The sequence below is a fragment of the Aotus nancymaae genome, unplaced genomic scaffold, assembly GCF_030222135.1.
Source record: "Aotus nancymaae isolate 86718 unplaced genomic scaffold, 86718_ANA_hifiasm-v0.15.2.pri h1tg000067l, whole genome shotgun sequence".
In the NCBI taxonomy this organism is placed as follows: domain Eukaryota; kingdom Metazoa; phylum Chordata; class Mammalia; order Primates; family Aotidae; genus Aotus; species Aotus nancymaae.
This window is the reverse complement of record NW_026988482.1, coordinates 5,606,479-5,623,719: the sequence shown is the minus strand read 5'-3', so window position 1 is coordinate 5,623,719 and position 17,241 is coordinate 5,606,479. Positions and strand designations below refer to the sequence as shown.

The 17,241-nt window shown below is 52.9% G+C and overlaps 2 protein-coding genes across 3 annotated transcripts in view; one reads left to right on the top strand and one right to left on the bottom strand.

The window, feature by feature from the left end:
- ECE2 (endothelin converting enzyme 2) overlaps window positions 1-16,636 on the bottom strand; it is a 41,370-nt gene extending 24,734 nt beyond the window's left edge. The window contains exons 1-3 of one of the 2 annotated variants that reach the window (XM_012457376.3): window positions 16,418-16,636; window positions 9,386-9,669; window positions 8,409-8,873 (exon numbers count right to left, since the gene is read on the bottom strand). In XM_012457376.3, the coding sequence (XP_012312799.1) occupies window positions 8,586-8,873; window positions 9,386-9,669; window positions 16,418-16,613 (768 nt within the window). In that variant the 5' untranslated portion in view covers window positions 16,614-16,636 and the 3' untranslated portion in view covers window positions 8,409-8,585. Of the gene's footprint in view, window positions 1-8,408; window positions 8,874-9,385; window positions 9,670-16,417 lie in introns of those variants that run through there. The other variant, XM_064366872.1, reaches the window with a different exon arrangement.
- CAMK2N2 (calcium/calmodulin dependent protein kinase II inhibitor 2) lies at window positions 5,594-7,931 on the top strand. The gene is made up of 2 exons (XM_012457395.3): window positions 5,594-6,027; window positions 6,920-7,931. Exons 1-2 carry the CDS (start codon window positions 5,859-5,861, stop codon window positions 6,988-6,990), a joined length of 240 nt encoding a protein of 79 aa, XP_012312818.1. The 5' UTR covers window positions 5,594-5,858; the 3' UTR covers window positions 6,991-7,931.
- Window positions 16,637-17,241: the final 605 nt, after the last annotated feature.

Sequence of the window (17,241 nt, the reverse complement as noted above, 5' to 3'; positions counted from 1 at the left end):
CTCGTGATAATGGGTGGGTCTCACGAAATCTGATGGTTCTATAAGAGAAAGTTTCCCTGCACAAGCTTGTTCTTTGCCTGCTGCCATCCATGTAAGACATGACTTGCTCCTCCTTGCCTTCCGTCATGACTGTGAGGCCTCCCCAGTCATGTGGAACTGTAAGTCCATTAAACCCCTTTCCTGTATAAATTACCCAGTCTCAGGTATGGCTTTATCAGCAGTGTGAAAACAGACTGTTACAGTAATTTATCAGTTTCTTTTAAATAGAGTGAGTCTTGGAAATACCCTCATGGTGTGGACTTCCATCGGGTGCACAGGGTAGGACTAAAGGAACATGAGAGAGTCTAAGGAAGGAGAAACATAATCATGAGAGGTGATAGCAAAAAGAGTACCCCTATATATATATGTGTGTGTGTGTATATATATATATATATATATATATTTTTTTTTTTTTTTGGGACTGATTATCTCTCTGTCACCCAGGCTGGAGTGCAGTGGCTGATCTCGGCTCACTGCAACCTCCACCTCCCAAGTTCAAGTGATTCTCCTGCCTCAGCCTCCAGAGTAGAGTAGCTGGGATTACAGGCATGAGCCACCTAAGTTGACTGTACCTTATCTTAACTAACTGTAGATACTCCTGCCAAAATGTTACAGTTAGTTAAGTTTTGCAGATCAAAAGCCCTATTTCCAAATAAGGTCATGCTTCTTTTTTTTTTTTTTTTTTTTGAGACAAGGTCTTGCTCTATCACCCAGGCTGGAGTGCAGTGTGGTGCAATCATAGCTCACTATCAACTAACTCCTGTGCTCAAGTAATCCTCCTACCTTAGCCTCTCAAGTAGCTGAGACTATAGGCATGCACCACCATGCCTAATGTTTTTTAGTAGAGATGGGGTCTCACTATATTGCCCAGGCTGGTTTCGAACTCTTAGGCTCAAGTCATCCTCCTGGCCTGGCCTCCCAAAATGCTGGGATTACAGGCATGAGCCACTGCACCTGGCCCTGGGGCACACTCTGAGGTTTCAGGTGAACATGAATTGTCGTGGGAGTCCCTATTCAATCCACTACAGGGATCTACAGCTTCCATTTGACTAAAAGTGCCACTGATACTCAATTGTCATAAGGCATGTTATTCTGTTTAGAGCACGTGGAGCAAGTTTACTAGGTTTGATGTTTGAGCAAGTTTCCAATTGAGAGACAACGCACTGTCACACAACTCCATACAAACGATTTCATTTTAGTGTGAAAATGTGTTTTCCTCTCATGGGAAGGATGCAGAATATCAGAATTTTAAAGAGAGGAGCAGAATTTAAATAAATCTCCCCCGCTTGGCCAGGCACGGTGGCTCATGCCTGTAATCCCAGGACTTTAGTAGGCCGAGGTGGGCGGATTACCTGAGGTTGGGAGTTCGAGACCAGCCTGACCAATATGGAGAAACCCCGTCTCTACTAAAAGTACAAAAATTAACCCAGCATGGTGGCGCATGCCTGTAATCCCAGCTACTCAGGGGTCTGAGGCCAGAGAATTGCTTGAACCCAGGAGGCGGAGATTGCAGTGAACCGAGATCACGCCTGGGCAACAAGAGCAAAACTCTGTCTCAAAAACAACAACAAAAAAGAAATCCCCCTACATTTTTGCATACCTGAAGCTTTTAAATTGTCATAGCTCCACAAGTTTGTACTTAGGGCTTTTGCTTTAACCATGATCCAGCAGGCACAACAGGGATGGGAATACAATTATTTAAGAAGGAGGTAACCAAGTGAATTCTAGGTTAAACTGTCATTTTTCCAATCTCCCTCATTCTGCAGAGAAGAGAGAGTTGTTTCCATTTCTCACACAATGCTCTTATCTCATCCTTGGCGAGAACACTCATGCCTCTTCTTTGGCACTGTAGGTGAGGGGCAAATCACTACCTCCTGTGACAACCCCCTTCGTCCCAGGACAGTTTCATCTACAAAACTGTCATTTTTTTCTTTTTTGAATCAGGGTCTTGCTCTGTCACTCAGGCCAGAGTGCAGTGGCACCATTATGGCTCACTGCAGCCTCAAACTCCTGGGCTCAAGTGATCCTTCTACCACAGCCTTGCGGGTAGCTGGGACCACAGGTACGTGCCACCATGCCTGGCTTGCCTACTTATTTACTTATTTCTTTAGAGATAGGGCCTAGTTATGTTGCCCAGCTTGGTCTCCAACTCCTGGCCTCAAGTGATCCTTCTGCCTCAACCTTCTGAGTCGCTGGAATTCGTAGGTGTGAGCCATGGTGCCCAGCAAAACTTTCCTTAATAAGTAGGTTTTATAATACCCATGTTGCAGTCTAGCACATGGGGCTTAGAGAGGCAACATAGCATTCAGACACATGGTGAAAAAGACTAGAAGGGTATATATAAAAGATGTCATAAGCCCGGGCACTGTGGCTCATTCCTGTAATCCCAGCACTTTGGGAGACTGAGGCGGGAGGATCACAAGGTCAGGAGTTCGAGATCAGCCTGGCCAACATAGTGAAACCCCCATCTCTACTAAAACTACAAAAATTAGCCAGGCATGGTGGTGCGTGCCTGTAGTCCCAGCTACTTGGGAGGCTGAGGAAGGAGAATCACTTGAACCCGGGAGGCAGAGGTTGTGGTGAGCAGAGATCACGCCATTGCACTCTAGCATAGGCAACAAGAGCAAAACTCCATCTCAAAAAAATAAATAAATAAAGATGTTATGTGATTTTCTCTTTTTTTTTTCCTTTTTTTTTTAAATTGTACTTTAGGCTCTGGGGTACATGTGCACATCCTGCGTCCTGCAGGATTGTTCCATAAGTACATGCATGCCCCCCCACACCCCGTTGCCTACATCAGGACATCAGGCAGTTCTTCTGGTGTTATCCTTCCTCATCCACCCCACCCCCCATTGTCCCTCCCCTCCCCTCCCCTCCCCCTCCCCACCTAGCCCCTTGAGTGTTGTTCCCTTCCCTGTGCCCAAGTGTTCTCATTGTTCATCACCCACCTATGAATGAAAACATGCAGTGTTTGATTTTCTGTTCTTGTGTCAGTTTGCTGGGAATGATGGTTTCCAGGTTCATCCGTGTCTCTACAAAGGACACAAACTCATAGTTTTTTATGGCTACATAGTATTCCATGGTGTATATGTGCCACATTTTCTTTGTCCAGTCTATCATTGATGGGCATTTGGGTTGATTCCAGATCTTTGCTATTGTAAACAGCGCAGCAACAAACACGTGTGCATGTGTCTTTATGATAGAACGATTTCTAATCCTTTGGGTATATGCCCAGTAATGGGATTGCTGAGTCAAATGGAATTTCTATTTCTAGATCCTTGAATTGCCACACTGTCTTCCATAATGGGTGAAGTAATTTACACTCCCACCAACAGTGTAAAAGTGATTTTCTTTATTTTCCTAAAGCTTTTTCTCTTTCTTCCTTTCTTTCTTTTCTTTCCTTCCTTCCTTCTTTTTTTTTTTTTGAGATGGAGTCTCACTCTGTCACCCAGACTGGAAGACTGGAGTGAAATCTCTGCTGACTGCCACCTTCACCACCCTGGGTTCAAGCAATTCTTGTGCCTCAGCCTTTCGAGCAGCTGGGACTGCAGGGTTGCACCATGCCTGGCTAATTTTTTTTATATTTTTAGTAGAGGCGGGTTTCACCATGTTGGTCAGGCTGGTCTTGAACTCCTGACCTCAGGTGATGTACTTTCCTCTGCCTCCCAAAATGCTGGGATTATAGGCATAAGCCATCACACCCGGCCTCCTAAAAGATTTTCAGTACAAACGAATTAATTTTTTAAAACCATGATTATGGGTCCTGCAGTTCAAGGTCACTGACAAAGTGGGAATCAGGATGGGAACCCATTGCTGGACAACTTCCAGTGGATGTGGAATTTTCTGGACTCTCTTCCAGTGACCCCAAACTTCCGCCTCTTCCGCCTTTATTGTCCTTCCAGCTTCAGGGCTCCTCTCACTCCAGGCTGGGCCTCCACCTCCGGCTGTGGCCCTCATCCCAGAGACTAGGACAGAGCAGAGGAGGGCTTCATAATGATGGGTCCCCAGGCCTGGGGCCTTGAATGAGGCTGGACCAAGGCATCCTGTGGCACCGCCCCCCCCATCCAGTTCCTGGGCAGCCACCACTGCGCTTGTCCCTGTGTCCCGGTAAGAACACTTGGCGAGGAAGTGTTGGAAGGAGACTCACTCACTACAAGGCAGCCTCACCGGCTGTGTGATATGGCCAGATGAAGGAAGGAAAGCGCGTCTGCCTCGAGTGTGGAATGAACCTACAGGGTGATCATTACCCTTATCAGCGCTGCCGTCACCGTCGCCACATGTGAGACACCCCCTCCTCCCCAAGGCCAGTGATTGCGCCAGAGCTCCTGCGCGCTGGCAAGCAGGTGACGCCGCGGCAGACGGCCAGCCAGGGCGAGGGGTTGTGGGGGCGGGAGGCAAGGGGAGGAGAGGGCGTGTTTCCGTTGGTGAGGCGAGAACTCACCCGCGGTCCCCAGCCAGGAGGGCGGGGGGCACCCTCCTCCCTCCCGCACTCCCTTGGGGCACACACCGGCGCTCTCCGCGTCCTCAGGTGCTCCGAGCTTCCCCGCGTCACCTGCAGCCAGGGCGCCCCCCGCGACGCCGCCATTCATTCCTCCCACACTGCGAGAGCAGCGCGGGCCTCCAGAGCCGGAGGAGCCGCAGGACGCGGCGGGAGCTTCGAGTCCGCATTTCGGCGCCAGCCGCCGGGCTAGGGCTGGCGGGGGGCGGGGTGGCGGTGTCTGCCCTGGTGCGTGCCGCGTCGGCCCAGTTACTATAGATCCCTTCTAGGAGAGACTGAAACACCCAGGTTCAGGAGACGGAGACACTGTGGCACATGGATACAGGAGCCAAGAATGGAGACAGATACAGAAAGGCAAAGACAGTTAAGGAACAGGCGTAGACAGAGGCCACAACACAGCGAAAGAGACACGGGGCACAGAGACAGAGAGATACAGACACTTGGCGATAGACTGACACATGCGAAGGCGGAGACAGAGACACAGGCGGGCAGTCGAGACGCACAGACCCCGAGGATCTACTTAAGACCAGCAGAGCAACTAGCACGAGAGCGCGCCAACGGCGAGGGCACCATCTACCGGCCCGAGCTCTTCCCGCGCTGTGGGTTAGTGCCTTCCCCACTCACCATGTGCCAGACTCTCCTCCCGCCGCGTTTCCCGGGTCCCCCCTTTCCATGGCACGTCCTGCGGCCGCCTTCGCGCCCCAACGCTCCCCGCCAGCTTTTGCCCCCCTGCTCCCAGTCCCCCTGGCACGCCTCTCCCAGCCCATAGGTCAGACCCTCCCCCAAGCTCCTCCAGTGCCAGGCTCGACCCCACCCCCCTCCGGTCCCGCCTCTCCCCGCGAGGTCCCGGCGGGGTTGGCTGGTACCATTCCCCAAGACCCACGTGCCGGCCATTCCCCGCCACAGTGCGGGAACCTCCCGCTACTGCTCCCTCGGCTCCTGGGGTAACCGGGCGCGCTCCTGCCCCCGGCCCCGCCTCTTTCCCCTGGCCAGTGCCCGCCCCGCCTCCACCGCGCCCCGCCCGCCGTGCTCTGCCGCAGTCGGGCGCTCATCGTCATTCCGCTCTCGCCGCCGCCGCCGCCCCCGCCCCCCGCCCCCGCCCCCGCCCGGTCCCCGCCACCGCCGCCGCCGCCGCCTGCCCAGCGGCCCGGGAGGCGGAGGCGCGGGGGAGGAGGCCCCGCTTGGCTCCTCAGCCCCGGATGCTGCATGACTTCATCCTTCCGCCGGCTCCCCTGCTGAGCTAGGGCCGGTCCGGCAGCCAACCCGCCGCCCGCGCCCCACCGCAGTCCCGCTCCCGCCCCGCGCCCACCCCGCGCCCGCCATGTCCGAGATCCTGCCCTACAGCGAAGACAAGATGGGCCGCTTCGGCGCAGATCCCGAGGGCTCCGACCTCTCCTTCAGCTGCCGCCTGCAAGATACCAACTCCTTCTTCGCGGGCAATCAGGCCAAGCGACCCCCCAAGCTGGGCCAGATCGGCCGAGCCAAGCGAGGTACGCGGCCCTGGCCCGGAGTCGCCGCCTGACCCAGAAACCCTCCGCCGGGCGCCCCCCGGCTGCCGTTCCCCGCCGAGTGCCCGCAGCTCTTGCCGCAGACCAGCGCACCAGCCGCTCTCCGGCCCGGGCTAGAGGGGGGCGTCCCCGCTGCTGCAGTGTGTCCCCCTCTTCCCTTCTCCCGGGAACACGGTGCCCCGGATTCGATGCTCGCCACCTCTGGAAGCAGAGCCCTGGCACCCGGGCGAGGGGGAGGGGCCGGTCGGGGCATTCGGGGCTGCTCGGAAGTGGGAACGCGGGGTAACGGGCTGATTCTTTGGGATCAGATACTGAGTCGGTGGACGCTACGGAGAACCTTCGGGTCGAGAGGGGCGTCTAACTGGAGAGGGCAGGAGGCCGGGGGCCAGCTTGTCTTGGTTGTTTGCATGGGGAGGAGGACTCTGTTGGTGCCAGGGTCGGAGGAGGGGTGCCAGCGGCGAGAGGGCTCGGGTTGAGGAGGGGCTGGACTAGCTGCATACTCGGTGTGAACCCCACTTGAGGAGGGGGTTCTGCTTAAGTGCGGGTGGAAGGGGGGGTTCCATGAGGTTTCTGATTAGCTCAGAGGGAGGAAGGCTCAGGTGGCAGGAGGGCTCGCACTGGGAGGGAGAATAGCTGGAGCCTTTGGACGAGGGGTGTTTCGCCATCGGGAGGGGAGGGGAAGGGGTCCGTGGGACAGAGGCTTGGCGGCGGGCTGGGTCTCCAGGAGAGTTCCGACGGGAGGACACCGCGGCACAGGGTTCCGAGGGGCGTCGCTGGGCCACGGGCAGTAGCTGCGCGGGACGCTAGGACGCAGGGCTCATTCTCGCCGCCGCCCCCCGAGGCCTCGCGGCTGACGCGCTTTCTCCCTGCGCAGTGGTGATCGAGGATGACCGGATAGACGACGTGCTGAAGGGGATGGGGGAGAAGCCGCCGTCCGGAGTGTAGACGCGCCGGCTCGGGCGGCGGGCTCCGGGCCCAGCCTCGCAGCGGCCAGGAGCGCGGGCCGGCAATGCGGCTGCCGGCGCCTCCCGCCCCGGCCCAGGCGCCCGCGGGCGGGGGCTGCAGGGCCGCGCCGCCGCCGCCGCCTGGCACTCTGGAGCTGTCCGCTTCAGCACCACGGCGGCCGCGGAAGCGGCGGCGCGGACCCGCCCGGAACCCGCCGCCGCGCTCATGCACTTTAAAACCTCGGGCCGCAGCCCCACCCCGCACACCGGAACGGACACGGAGACCCGCGGCCCCCAGCTCCCGGCCCGCCCCCTCCCGCACGGCTCCCCTGCCCCACCCCCTCCGGCCAGTCTGGTCTGCAGACCGGGCGGCCGCCCGTGTCGGACCTTGCGCGGCCAGGGATGTTTGGCTGCGTACTTGCATGAGCTTTCCACCCACCTGAGCCCAGTCCTCCGGGCCGTTCCTCACTCCCACCCCTGTCTGGCGTGACCCCAGCCTCAGCCTCTTTCTAAGGGACTTCCTCAGCACATTTGTATTTTTATATCCGACTCTTTGTTTACTGGCTCTGCTCATGGTTCCTGCCCTCCCCTCAGTCTCGGCCACGCTCTTCTGCGCCTGGCAGATAGGATGGGTGTTGAGGCTGGGGTGAGACAAGCCCCCAACACGGTTACCAACCACATGGCCAGTCTGCCCTGGCCTGACCCCAGGAGGCTCTCTGGCAGACCCCTTCTCCCCAAGGTATCATCACCTTCCAAGGGCCCAGATACGATTTTACCTTGGACCCCTGTGTCTTGCCCCTGGGAACCCAAATGGGGACTGCTCTGCACCTTTGGATGACATCTGTGGCCCCGAAGATGTTCTCAACCCAAGGGTGCCCTTTGTAAATGTTCCTCCCTCCTCACTGTACCAGGAGTGTGTGAATAAACACAGACTTCCGTGTGTGTGTGTGTGTGTGTGTGTGTGTGTGTGTGTGTGGCCGCTGCTTAGGTCTCAGGAGCCAGGCCAAAATGGGAGGGGGGCAGGTACTTGGGAATCTCAGATGCATGTTGCTGGTGAGGGATGGTTGCCAAGTAAGACAGGCAGGCCAGCTTCGCCTGGGAACGTCATTATGATGTGGCCTCCTTGGGTGCAGATACAACCCAGGCGGGACTGGTCACCAGTGTTGGGGATGGAGCTGGGGTCAGAAGCATAAAGGAATCTAGGTTCAAAGGCTGCAGTCTCCTGTGGACAAACCCAGGCTAGATGAGGATCAGCAACAGACCCCAGGAGCTCCAGGCTGGCTGGTATGCAGAGGGGTTAGGCTGAGCTTTGCCCAGGGCATACATCACTGGTGGTTTGGTGTGGTGGCAGAGGAGACTGGGGAACCCAGGAGAGATCTGAGGAACCCAAGAAAGAAGCAGGAAACCTGGGATCTTGGATCTAGTTGGAGCTGGGCTGTATTGGTTCATTTGGGTTCACTCCCACCCTCTATCTTAGGCATGAGGCCCCTGGGATGTAAGCACCTTGGACCCAACCCCAAGTCCTGAGTCAGGAATTCCAACTACCTGAGGAGCTCAGGGCAGAATGGCACAAGAGTGGAGAACTATGCTCCGGCCTCATAGCTGAATGGCACTAAGGAAGTCCTCATGATCTGAGTCCTGAAGGAAGCAGGGTGAGGTGGGAGGTCTGGGGGGCGAGAGGATTTGGGCCCCCAGGGCCAGCTGGGCCACACTGAGCTCCCCGCCCTTGTGCATGAGGTAGAGATGGAAGTGAAAACCACTGCCATAGGTAGCATGCCTCAGGGACCAGCCGTAACAGGCTTGGGCATAGTGTCTGGTCCGAAAGTGGGGGGCAGCAGAGGTCATTGAGATGAATCGGCCTCCAGGGACCAGCACGCGGCTCACCTGCAAGGCAGACAGAGAAGCCATCAGTGAGAAGTGGATCTTCAGGTTCTCAAAGGTCAGTACTGCTCCAGATGCCCTCCCAGACCCACATCTGCAGCTCAGGCTTTCCATGGCAGAGTAAGCCGCTTTCTCTGCCCCTGGCCATTCCTTGGGATTAGGGCTATATTCTATTCAGAGAGGGGGTACAGGAGTGATATTAGGTGTAGGGAGCATCACTTTCCTATAACTGCTTACCTTTGCAATCTCTGTCACCTGTCTGGAACCTGGCTGCTACCTCATCCCTATGGCAACCCAGTAGCCACACACCAGCCTTTGTGAGTCTGGCTATTCCAGCCCCCTCTATAATCTTGATCCAGCTTAACCCTTCCCTTCCTTCAGAGAACCACACTCCTGAAGGGGACCACTACTTGCTCCAAAACATGCTTCTCGCTTCTGATTTCTTTCAGTCCCCTGAAACCTTGACCCCGCAGCCCTACCTCTTGATCTGCCTTCCTCTCTTGTTGCTCCCTCACCTCACTCAACACCTGGTCCACAGTGCGGACACCTTCAGAGGACACGGTCCAGGGATCGCATTCCCCAGCCAGCAGGGCATCCAGCGTGCCCTTCTCAAGCACCACATCAAAAGAAGCACTGGGGAAATCCAGCTGCCTCGCGTCCATGGTCTCCCAGCGCAGCTGAGGCACGTGGGCATAGCGAGCCTGCATGGCAGCCACCACTACTGACGAGTAGTCCACACTGGTCACATCAGGGAAGCCTCCGAGGAACAGCTCGTAGCTCAGGGCACTGTTCCCGCAACCTGGGTGGGAGGGGATGGGTGGCAAAAGAGCTACGTTAGCTTTGGTTCTCACCTCCCCCGAATATCCATCCACTCTTGGCCCCATTTCCTCTCAGTCCAAACCCTGCAGTACTGAGAGGAGGTGTCGGAGTGCAGAAAAAGCACAAGCCTTGGAGTCTCACAGGCCTGGGTGCAAACCCTGGCTCTGTCACTCGCAGCTGTGTGGGCTGGGACAAGTTGTTTAAATACTAGAAACTTGGATTTTTTTTTTTTGAGACGGAGTCCCACTCGTTCACCCAGGCTGGAGTGCAGTGGCGGATTCTCAGCTAACTGCAACCTGCGCTTCCCGGGTTCAAGCGATTCTCCTGCCTCAGCCTTCTGAGGAGCTGGGATTACAGGTGCCTGCCACCACAGCCAGCTAAAACTCTGATTTCCTATTCAGAAAAATGAAGATAACAATACCTAGGCCATATACAGGATGTGATGCATTAAACTTAAGAACTAAGAGCTGGAGAGTGGCTGAAGGAGCTCTAAAGTTAGGACTTCAAAGATCTGGGTTCTGATATTCCGAGTGACACAGCCATGGCAAATCATTCAACTCTTTGAGCCTCAGTTTTCTCAGATTCAAAATGGGAATAATACTGGTATTATTAGGACCATAATATTAGTAGGAGTATAATAATATAAATTAGTATTATCCAAATCCCCAACCTCTTAGAGAACCTTAGAAGCTATCAACCCTGGAAAGGCTTCATGTTAGGGGTTATTCTCCTACTTTGTTTTCCAAGGCAGAATTAACAGGTAAAGGGGAAACTAGGTGAGGACACACAGTAGAGCCGATTAATTCCTTGCAATTCTTTTCTTTTCTTTTTTTTTTTTTTTGAGACTGAGTTTCGCTCTTGTTGCCCAGGCTAGAGTGCAGTGGCGCCATCTCAGTTCACTGCAACCTCCACCTCCCGGGTTCAAGCAATTCTCTGCCTCAACCTCCCGAGTAGCTAGGATTACAGCCACCTGCCACCATGCCAGCTAATTTTTGTATTTTTAGTAGAGATGGGGTTTCACCATGTTGGTCAGGCTGGTCTTGACCTCTGGTGATCACCTGCCTCAGCTTCCCAAAGTGCTAGAACTGTAGGCATGAGCCACCGCACCCGCCACAATTCTTAACATACGTATTGAGCACTATATATTAGGCTCTCCTGGTGAATAAAAGTCCCTGCCCTCAAGGAACTCATGCTCCAGTAGGAAGAACAAAGGTGTAATCAGACAGTTGTCAAAAAACATGAGTGTTTCAATAGGGACAGGCTGTGAGAGCACACAGGAGGGCTGGACCTCACCTCAGGTGAGTCAGCCAAGAGTTTCCGGGGAGCTGACAACTAAGCAAAGTCTTGAAAAACAGTCTTGACAACTTCCCAACACTCTGGTAGGAAGTGCCTGGGAAGCAGTCCCAAAGCGGGCAGGGTCAGGATGAAGGGATAGAGGTGAGAGGGGCGGATGTGGGTCCAAAGTCCAATGGGCATGACTTCCTTAGAGGATCCAGTGACCTCTTCCAGGCCCTCCTATGGCCAGTCTCAGCCAGAGAATGGGGCTGGGTGACAGCTCTTGACAGTCCTACATGGGATGGGGATCTTCAGCTCTTGGGATTAGGTCTCCTTTAATCCTCATTTGCCTCCCTAAGAGGATCACAGGATCAGCAGTTGGGATAGCCCTAATCTATCAGGATTTAGCACCTGGACAGTGTGCCCAGAGGCAGCTGGCTGCTCCCCAGCTGCCCCTTCCCAGCTGCCCCTTCCCATGTTCCTCTCCAAGCCCTAGGGCTCAAGGAGTGCTATCTTGCCTAGGAAAACCCAACACATGCTTCCCAAAGTTGAAGCCACAAAAAGCCCTGGCAGATACAGCATATGGGATAGGGGTAAGGGCTGGCAGATACAGCATACGGGATGGGGTAAGGACTGGCAGATACAGCATACGGGATGGGGGTAAGGGCTGGCAGATACAGCATACGGGATGGGGGTAAGGGTGGCTGAACAGCAGACCCTAACTCAGTTCCAGGTGGAAGTCCCACTGGGCTCACTGACCCACAATCCCTTCATTACCCCCACACCTGACCTCATATACCTGTAGAGTTCTGCCAAACTGTGGACAAATCCAGATTTCCTTCCTTTGTTCCCCTTAGTACAGGATGATATCTTCCAAAAGAGCTTTACCAAAGATGAAGGGGAAACAAAAGCTGGACTCTGGGGCAGTTATGCTTACAAGCAGTGACTTCTGATTCTGTTGACTCAGAGAGTTGGGGCCAGAAACTAAGAAGGGGCTTGGGAAAGCCACTGCCTTCCAAAGTGGGGCCTGAGGGAAGTAGAGCCTTGGAGAAATGGTCCAGATCCTAGAATCCATCACATGAGGATGCAGAGCTGTGTGGATCGAACTCACCACCAAGAGACTGAAATATGAGTCAGAACGCCAACTTACTAATTTATAACAAGAAATATAGCCATCGTGGGGACTGGAGTTGGATCCTCTGGTCAGTCCCTTTTCTCTTTACAGGAAATCTAAGTTGGAAGTTAAATTAATTCCAAATTAATTTTTGATTATGATCAAAAGATTCCAAAGGATTGCTTAAGCAGAGGAGTTCCAGAGGCTGCAGTGGGCCAAGATCACACCACTGTACTTCCAGCTCAGGGACAGAGCAATACCCTGTCTCTAAAAAAGAAGGTTCTTACAGAGCATGAAGTCAAGCAAGCATAGAGAATCAGAGAAGTACAGTAACAGCAAAGTGGGGCCAGCCAGCCACATGCATTCATTTGCTTTGAGGATATTTTAGCCATAGGGACCAGACACGCAAGTCCTCCAAGAGGGTACTCTGTTCTCTGAACAGTCCTGGATAAACTGCCTCTTTGATTCCCATTTTCAATAAAAATAATAATAGCTAAAAATTGAATACCAGGTACTATGTTAAGCATTTATAAGAATTATTTCAGTTTACGTTCACAGGAGGGCCATATAAAGAATACTATTTGCCAGGCGTGGTGGCTCACGCCTGTAAAGCCAGCACTTTGGGAAGCTGAGGTGGGAGGATCACTTGAGGTCAGAAGTTTAAGACCAGCCTGGCCAACATGGTGAAACCCTGTCTCTACTAAACATACAAAAATTAGCCAGGTGTGGTGGTGGACACCTGTGATCCCGGCTATTTACTTGGGAGGCTGAGGCAGGAGAATCCGCTTGAACCTAGCAGGTGGAGGTTGCAGTGAGCCAAGATCACACTACTGCACTCCAGCCTGGGCAGCAGAGCAAGACTCCGTCTCAAAACAAAACAAAACAAAACAAAACAAAAAAGATACCATTATTATCATTCCCATTTTCTAGATGGGAAAATTGAGGAAAGTGGATAAGAAACTTTCTCAAGGTCACATGGTCAGTGGAAGAGCCAGCATTTGGACCCAGGCCTCTATCACTGCAGAGCCAGGACTCTTCAATCACGATGTTCAACTGCCTCCCAGTTTTCTTTTTTTCTTTTTTTTTTTTGAGACGGAGTTTCGCTCTTGTTACCCAGGCTGTGCAATGGCGTGATCTTGGCTCACCGCAACCTCCGCCTCCTCGGTTCAGGCAATTCTCCTGCCTCAGCCTCCTGAGTAGCTGGGATTACAGGCACGCGCCACCATGCCCAGCTAAATTTTTGTATTTTTAGTAGAGACGGGGTTTCACCATGTTGACCAGGATGGTCTCGATCTTTTGACCTCGTGATCCACCCGCCTCGGCCTCCCAAAGTGCTGGGATTACAGGCGTAAGCCATCGCACCCAGCACTGCCTCCCAGTTTTCAAGAGGCCTACTCGCCTTCAGTGGTGACATTCCATCGTTAGCTCTATCAATATGACCATTAGGCTATGATTCACAGTGAAGGCATTTTGCCAGTTTTAAATTCTAGATGCCCCCTACACCCATCTGTGTGGTGTCACAAAGCACCCTTACTTCACCACTTACTTGCTGCATGACAGAGGTGGACATTGTTGGTGTTCTGACCAGATGCTCTGGGAGTCTTTTTTTTTTTGAGAGAGAGTCTCGCTCTGTCACCCAGGCTGGAGTACAGTGGCACCATCTCAGTTCACTGTAACCTCTGCCTCCTGGGTTCAAGTGATTCTCCTGCCTCAGCTTCCCCAGTAGCTGGGATTACAGATGTGCGCCACCATGCCCAGCTAATTTTTGTGCTTTTAGTAGAGACGAGGGTACCATGTTGGCCAGGCCAGTCTTGTACTCTGGACCTCTGGTGGTCCACCCGCCTCGGCCTCCCAAAGTGCTGGGATTATAGGCGTGAGCCACCGTGCCCGCCTTCATTCACTTTTATATTGTCTGTAGCTGCTTCTCCACTACAATGGCAGAACCAAGTCACTGTAAAAGAAACTGTGTAGCCTGCAAAGCCTAAAATATTCACTTGTTCGGGGATTTTCAAAAAAAGTTTACAGACTCCTAACCTGGAGTAAGTCTCTTAATATTTTAACATTTTTGACTTGGCTTAAGGGGTTGCCATGAGGATTAAGTAAGTTAGAAAGGACCCAGCACACTCTCTGGCTCTTATCAGGCATTCAACTTAAGTTTGTTGAGGTGGAATGTAACATAGATTATTCCCTAAGTTGGGAGTCCTGTTCCTACATCTTGGGGATTCTGCCTAGAAATTCCCCTTTTGATTTTTAGACTTTTTGCCCATTTTATCCAGAAAAGGATAGTTCTCAGTCAAGCAATTTTTTTTTTTAAAGCATCAGTTTGGTGAAAAAGCAGTCGAGCAGATTCTAAGGCAGTGCTACTCTGCCAATCACCAGCATCGGAATCTGCTGTGAAGCTTGCTGAACATACAGATCGCTGAAACCTACATTAGACCATCCCTGGAATTAGAATCTCACAGTGCAGTCTAGCTCTTCAGGTAATTTTGATACACACTAAAGCTTGAAAAAAACATAGATCTATGGTAAATCTATAAATAAATGCAATGGTCTAAAATCACAGATTCAAGAAAGTGTTTAACTTGTGGGGAGAAGACATTTTGGGAGGACCACACAGAGAACCTTGAATATAATTTTCATTTTGCCAGGCATTGTTCTAGGTTTCCTTTATGCTCATTTAATCATCTTAAAGCTCAATTAATAAATATGCTTATGTTTTTAAGGCTGAGAAAATAGGAGCACAGAAATTCAAGTATTTTGTCCAGGATTACACAGCCAGCATAAGCCGAGCCAAGATTCCAACATAATTAGCTGTCTCCAAAGTTCAAGGTAGTTTTTTGTCTTGCTTTTGAGACAGGGTCTTACTCTGTTGCCCTGGCTAGAGCCCAGTGGAGCCATCACGGCTCACTGCAGCCTGGACCTCCTGGGCTCAAATGATCCTCCTGCCTCAGCCTCTCGAGTAGCTAGGACTATAGGCACAGGCCACGATGCCTAGCTAATGTTTATTTTTATTTTGAGACAGGGTTTCTGTCGCTCAGGCTGGAGTGCAGTGGCGCAATCTTGGCTCACCGCAACCTCCACCTCCCAGGCTCAAGCGATTCTCCTGCCTCAGCCTCCCGAGTAGCTGGAATTACAGGTGCGTGCCACCACATCCAGCTGATTTTTGTATTTTTAGTAGAGATGGGGTTTCACCAAGCTGGCCAAGCTGGTCTTGAACTCCTGACTTCAAATGATCCACCTGCCTTGGTATTCCAAAGTGTTGGGACTACAAGCATGAGCCACCGTGCCAGCCTAAATTTGCAGAGATGGGATCTCACTATGTTGCCCTGGCTGGTCTTGAGCTCCTGCGCTCAAGTGATCCTTCCACTTTGGCCTCCCAAAGTGCTGGGATTACGACTGTGAACCATAAGCCCAGTCCAGAGTCCAAGTTCTTAACCACTAAATTATACTTTCTTTCTATCCCTAGTAATGTTCTATTTTTCAAACTGAGTGGAAGAGACACACACATTAGATTTGTTATTTATACCTTACATATATATTACATATATCTTTTATATTTATTCAAAACTTCACCTAAACATACAAAGGCTTTTACAAAGAGCAAAGCAAAAACGACTACTGGAAGAAAAGCTGTTGCTCATTCAAACTTCACTAGCGCCTCCAAGGTTGACAGTCGGAGAGAACCCCAAGAGGAAAGCGGGACTTCCCGGAGCCCTAACTTTCCTCCAGCACGTCTTCCCTTTGGGGAAATCGCATCCCCCTGGGCAGCAATCTCCCCTCCACCCTTAGAGGGTGCTGTTCTCACTCTCACTTCACAGGAGGCAAAGGACCAAGTTTCAGATAGCGCTGAGAGTCAGACGTTAACTCTCTCTAGGTGACTCTGGGTCCCAATGCCCGGGGGCAAAAAGGAAGGCACTGGGCATCATTCTCGAGGTGCCTGCGCGTGCCGCCTCCAACATGACCACGCAGTCTCATTTCTAGAACTGAATCTAAAGCTCAGAACAGGTTCATGACGTGTCCTAAGTTACACAAGTCAGCGCTGGGACTTGAACTAGGTCCTCTGAGCAAACCAGTCCCCAAGGCTGCCTGCCTCCCGAGTGTCTGGACAGGATCTTGGATACCCCTCACGCTCAAACCCTGAGGGACCGGGACCGACAACCTCTTACTCCTGTTTGCCTTGACTAAATACAGCCAGGACTCTGAAGGAGCTGGATCTCGTGTCCCGACTCGGGCGTCCCTCTAAAAGCGGTAGACAGGCGGGAGAAAAGCGGACCCGGCCAGGCCCACGCGGCGCAGGTCCTGCCAGCTCCACCTGGTGGGGCCGCGCCGGATTACCCACCTAGCACAAGGATACGGTCTTCGGGCCGCAGCTCCGGCTCTAGGAGGGCACGGAAGGAGGAGAAGTCCCCGAACCAATCGTAGGGGGCAGAATCGGCCGCGCCTTGGTAGCGCTGATCCCAGTACTGGACCTCGCGGTACCCGCAGTTCCGCTCGGGTAACTTGGGCTGCGCCCTACCTGCCTCGGGAGAGGCCATGCTCTCAGCCGCGGGGCCGGCAGAGCCGCCGGTACTTCAGCCAATCCGGAAGGCAGGATGCAGAAGGCGGGGCCGTGGTGTCTCCGCCCACCACCTGCAGTTGCTCAACACAAACACGTGGAACTTCCGTCCTTTCCTAAGCGCTCTTCGAAGAATCCTCCGGCTGGGAAAACGGTTGTCCAGTCCCTGAATCCTCCGGCTGTACTGCCCACTCATTTCCTAGGTCCACACTCATGGTGTCAGACTCACGTAGGCTCATCACTGCGTTCTCTCATATTTTCAATTTGAATGACTTGTATTAAGAAGTCTGAAATTAATGAAAGCTTCATTTTTCCTCCCAAGCCAATTTTGAGTATCTGGAAGGCTCTAAGGGGAGGGAGGAGGTGCGCGAACAGGGGCTTTGCCCTCCTGGAGAGACAGCGTGAACACAGATGTTCCCAACACAGGCGAAGTAGAATGCTGGCTGGAGGGGCTCGGGGTAGGTAGGCAGGAATGTTGCTTTTCTGGACATTCTTTCTACATTAACGCCTGAGTACCCAGGGCTGGGTATAAACTAAGAAGTAAGACTTTGTCCCTGCTCCTATGGAGGCGCGTGGAGTGCATCAGAGGAGATAAATGTGGAAAAGGT

Bases quoted from the DNA above. Each gene is read 5' to 3' on its own strand.
- CAMK2N2 (XM_012457395.3), top strand. From the start codon at position 5,859: ATGTCCGAGATCCTGCCCTACAGCGAAGACAAGATGGGCCGCTTCGGC. The intron at 6,028-6,919 runs GTACGCGGCCCT...CTCCCTGCGCAG, and splicing joins GATCGGCCGAGCCAAGCGAG to TGGTGATCGAGGATGACCGG.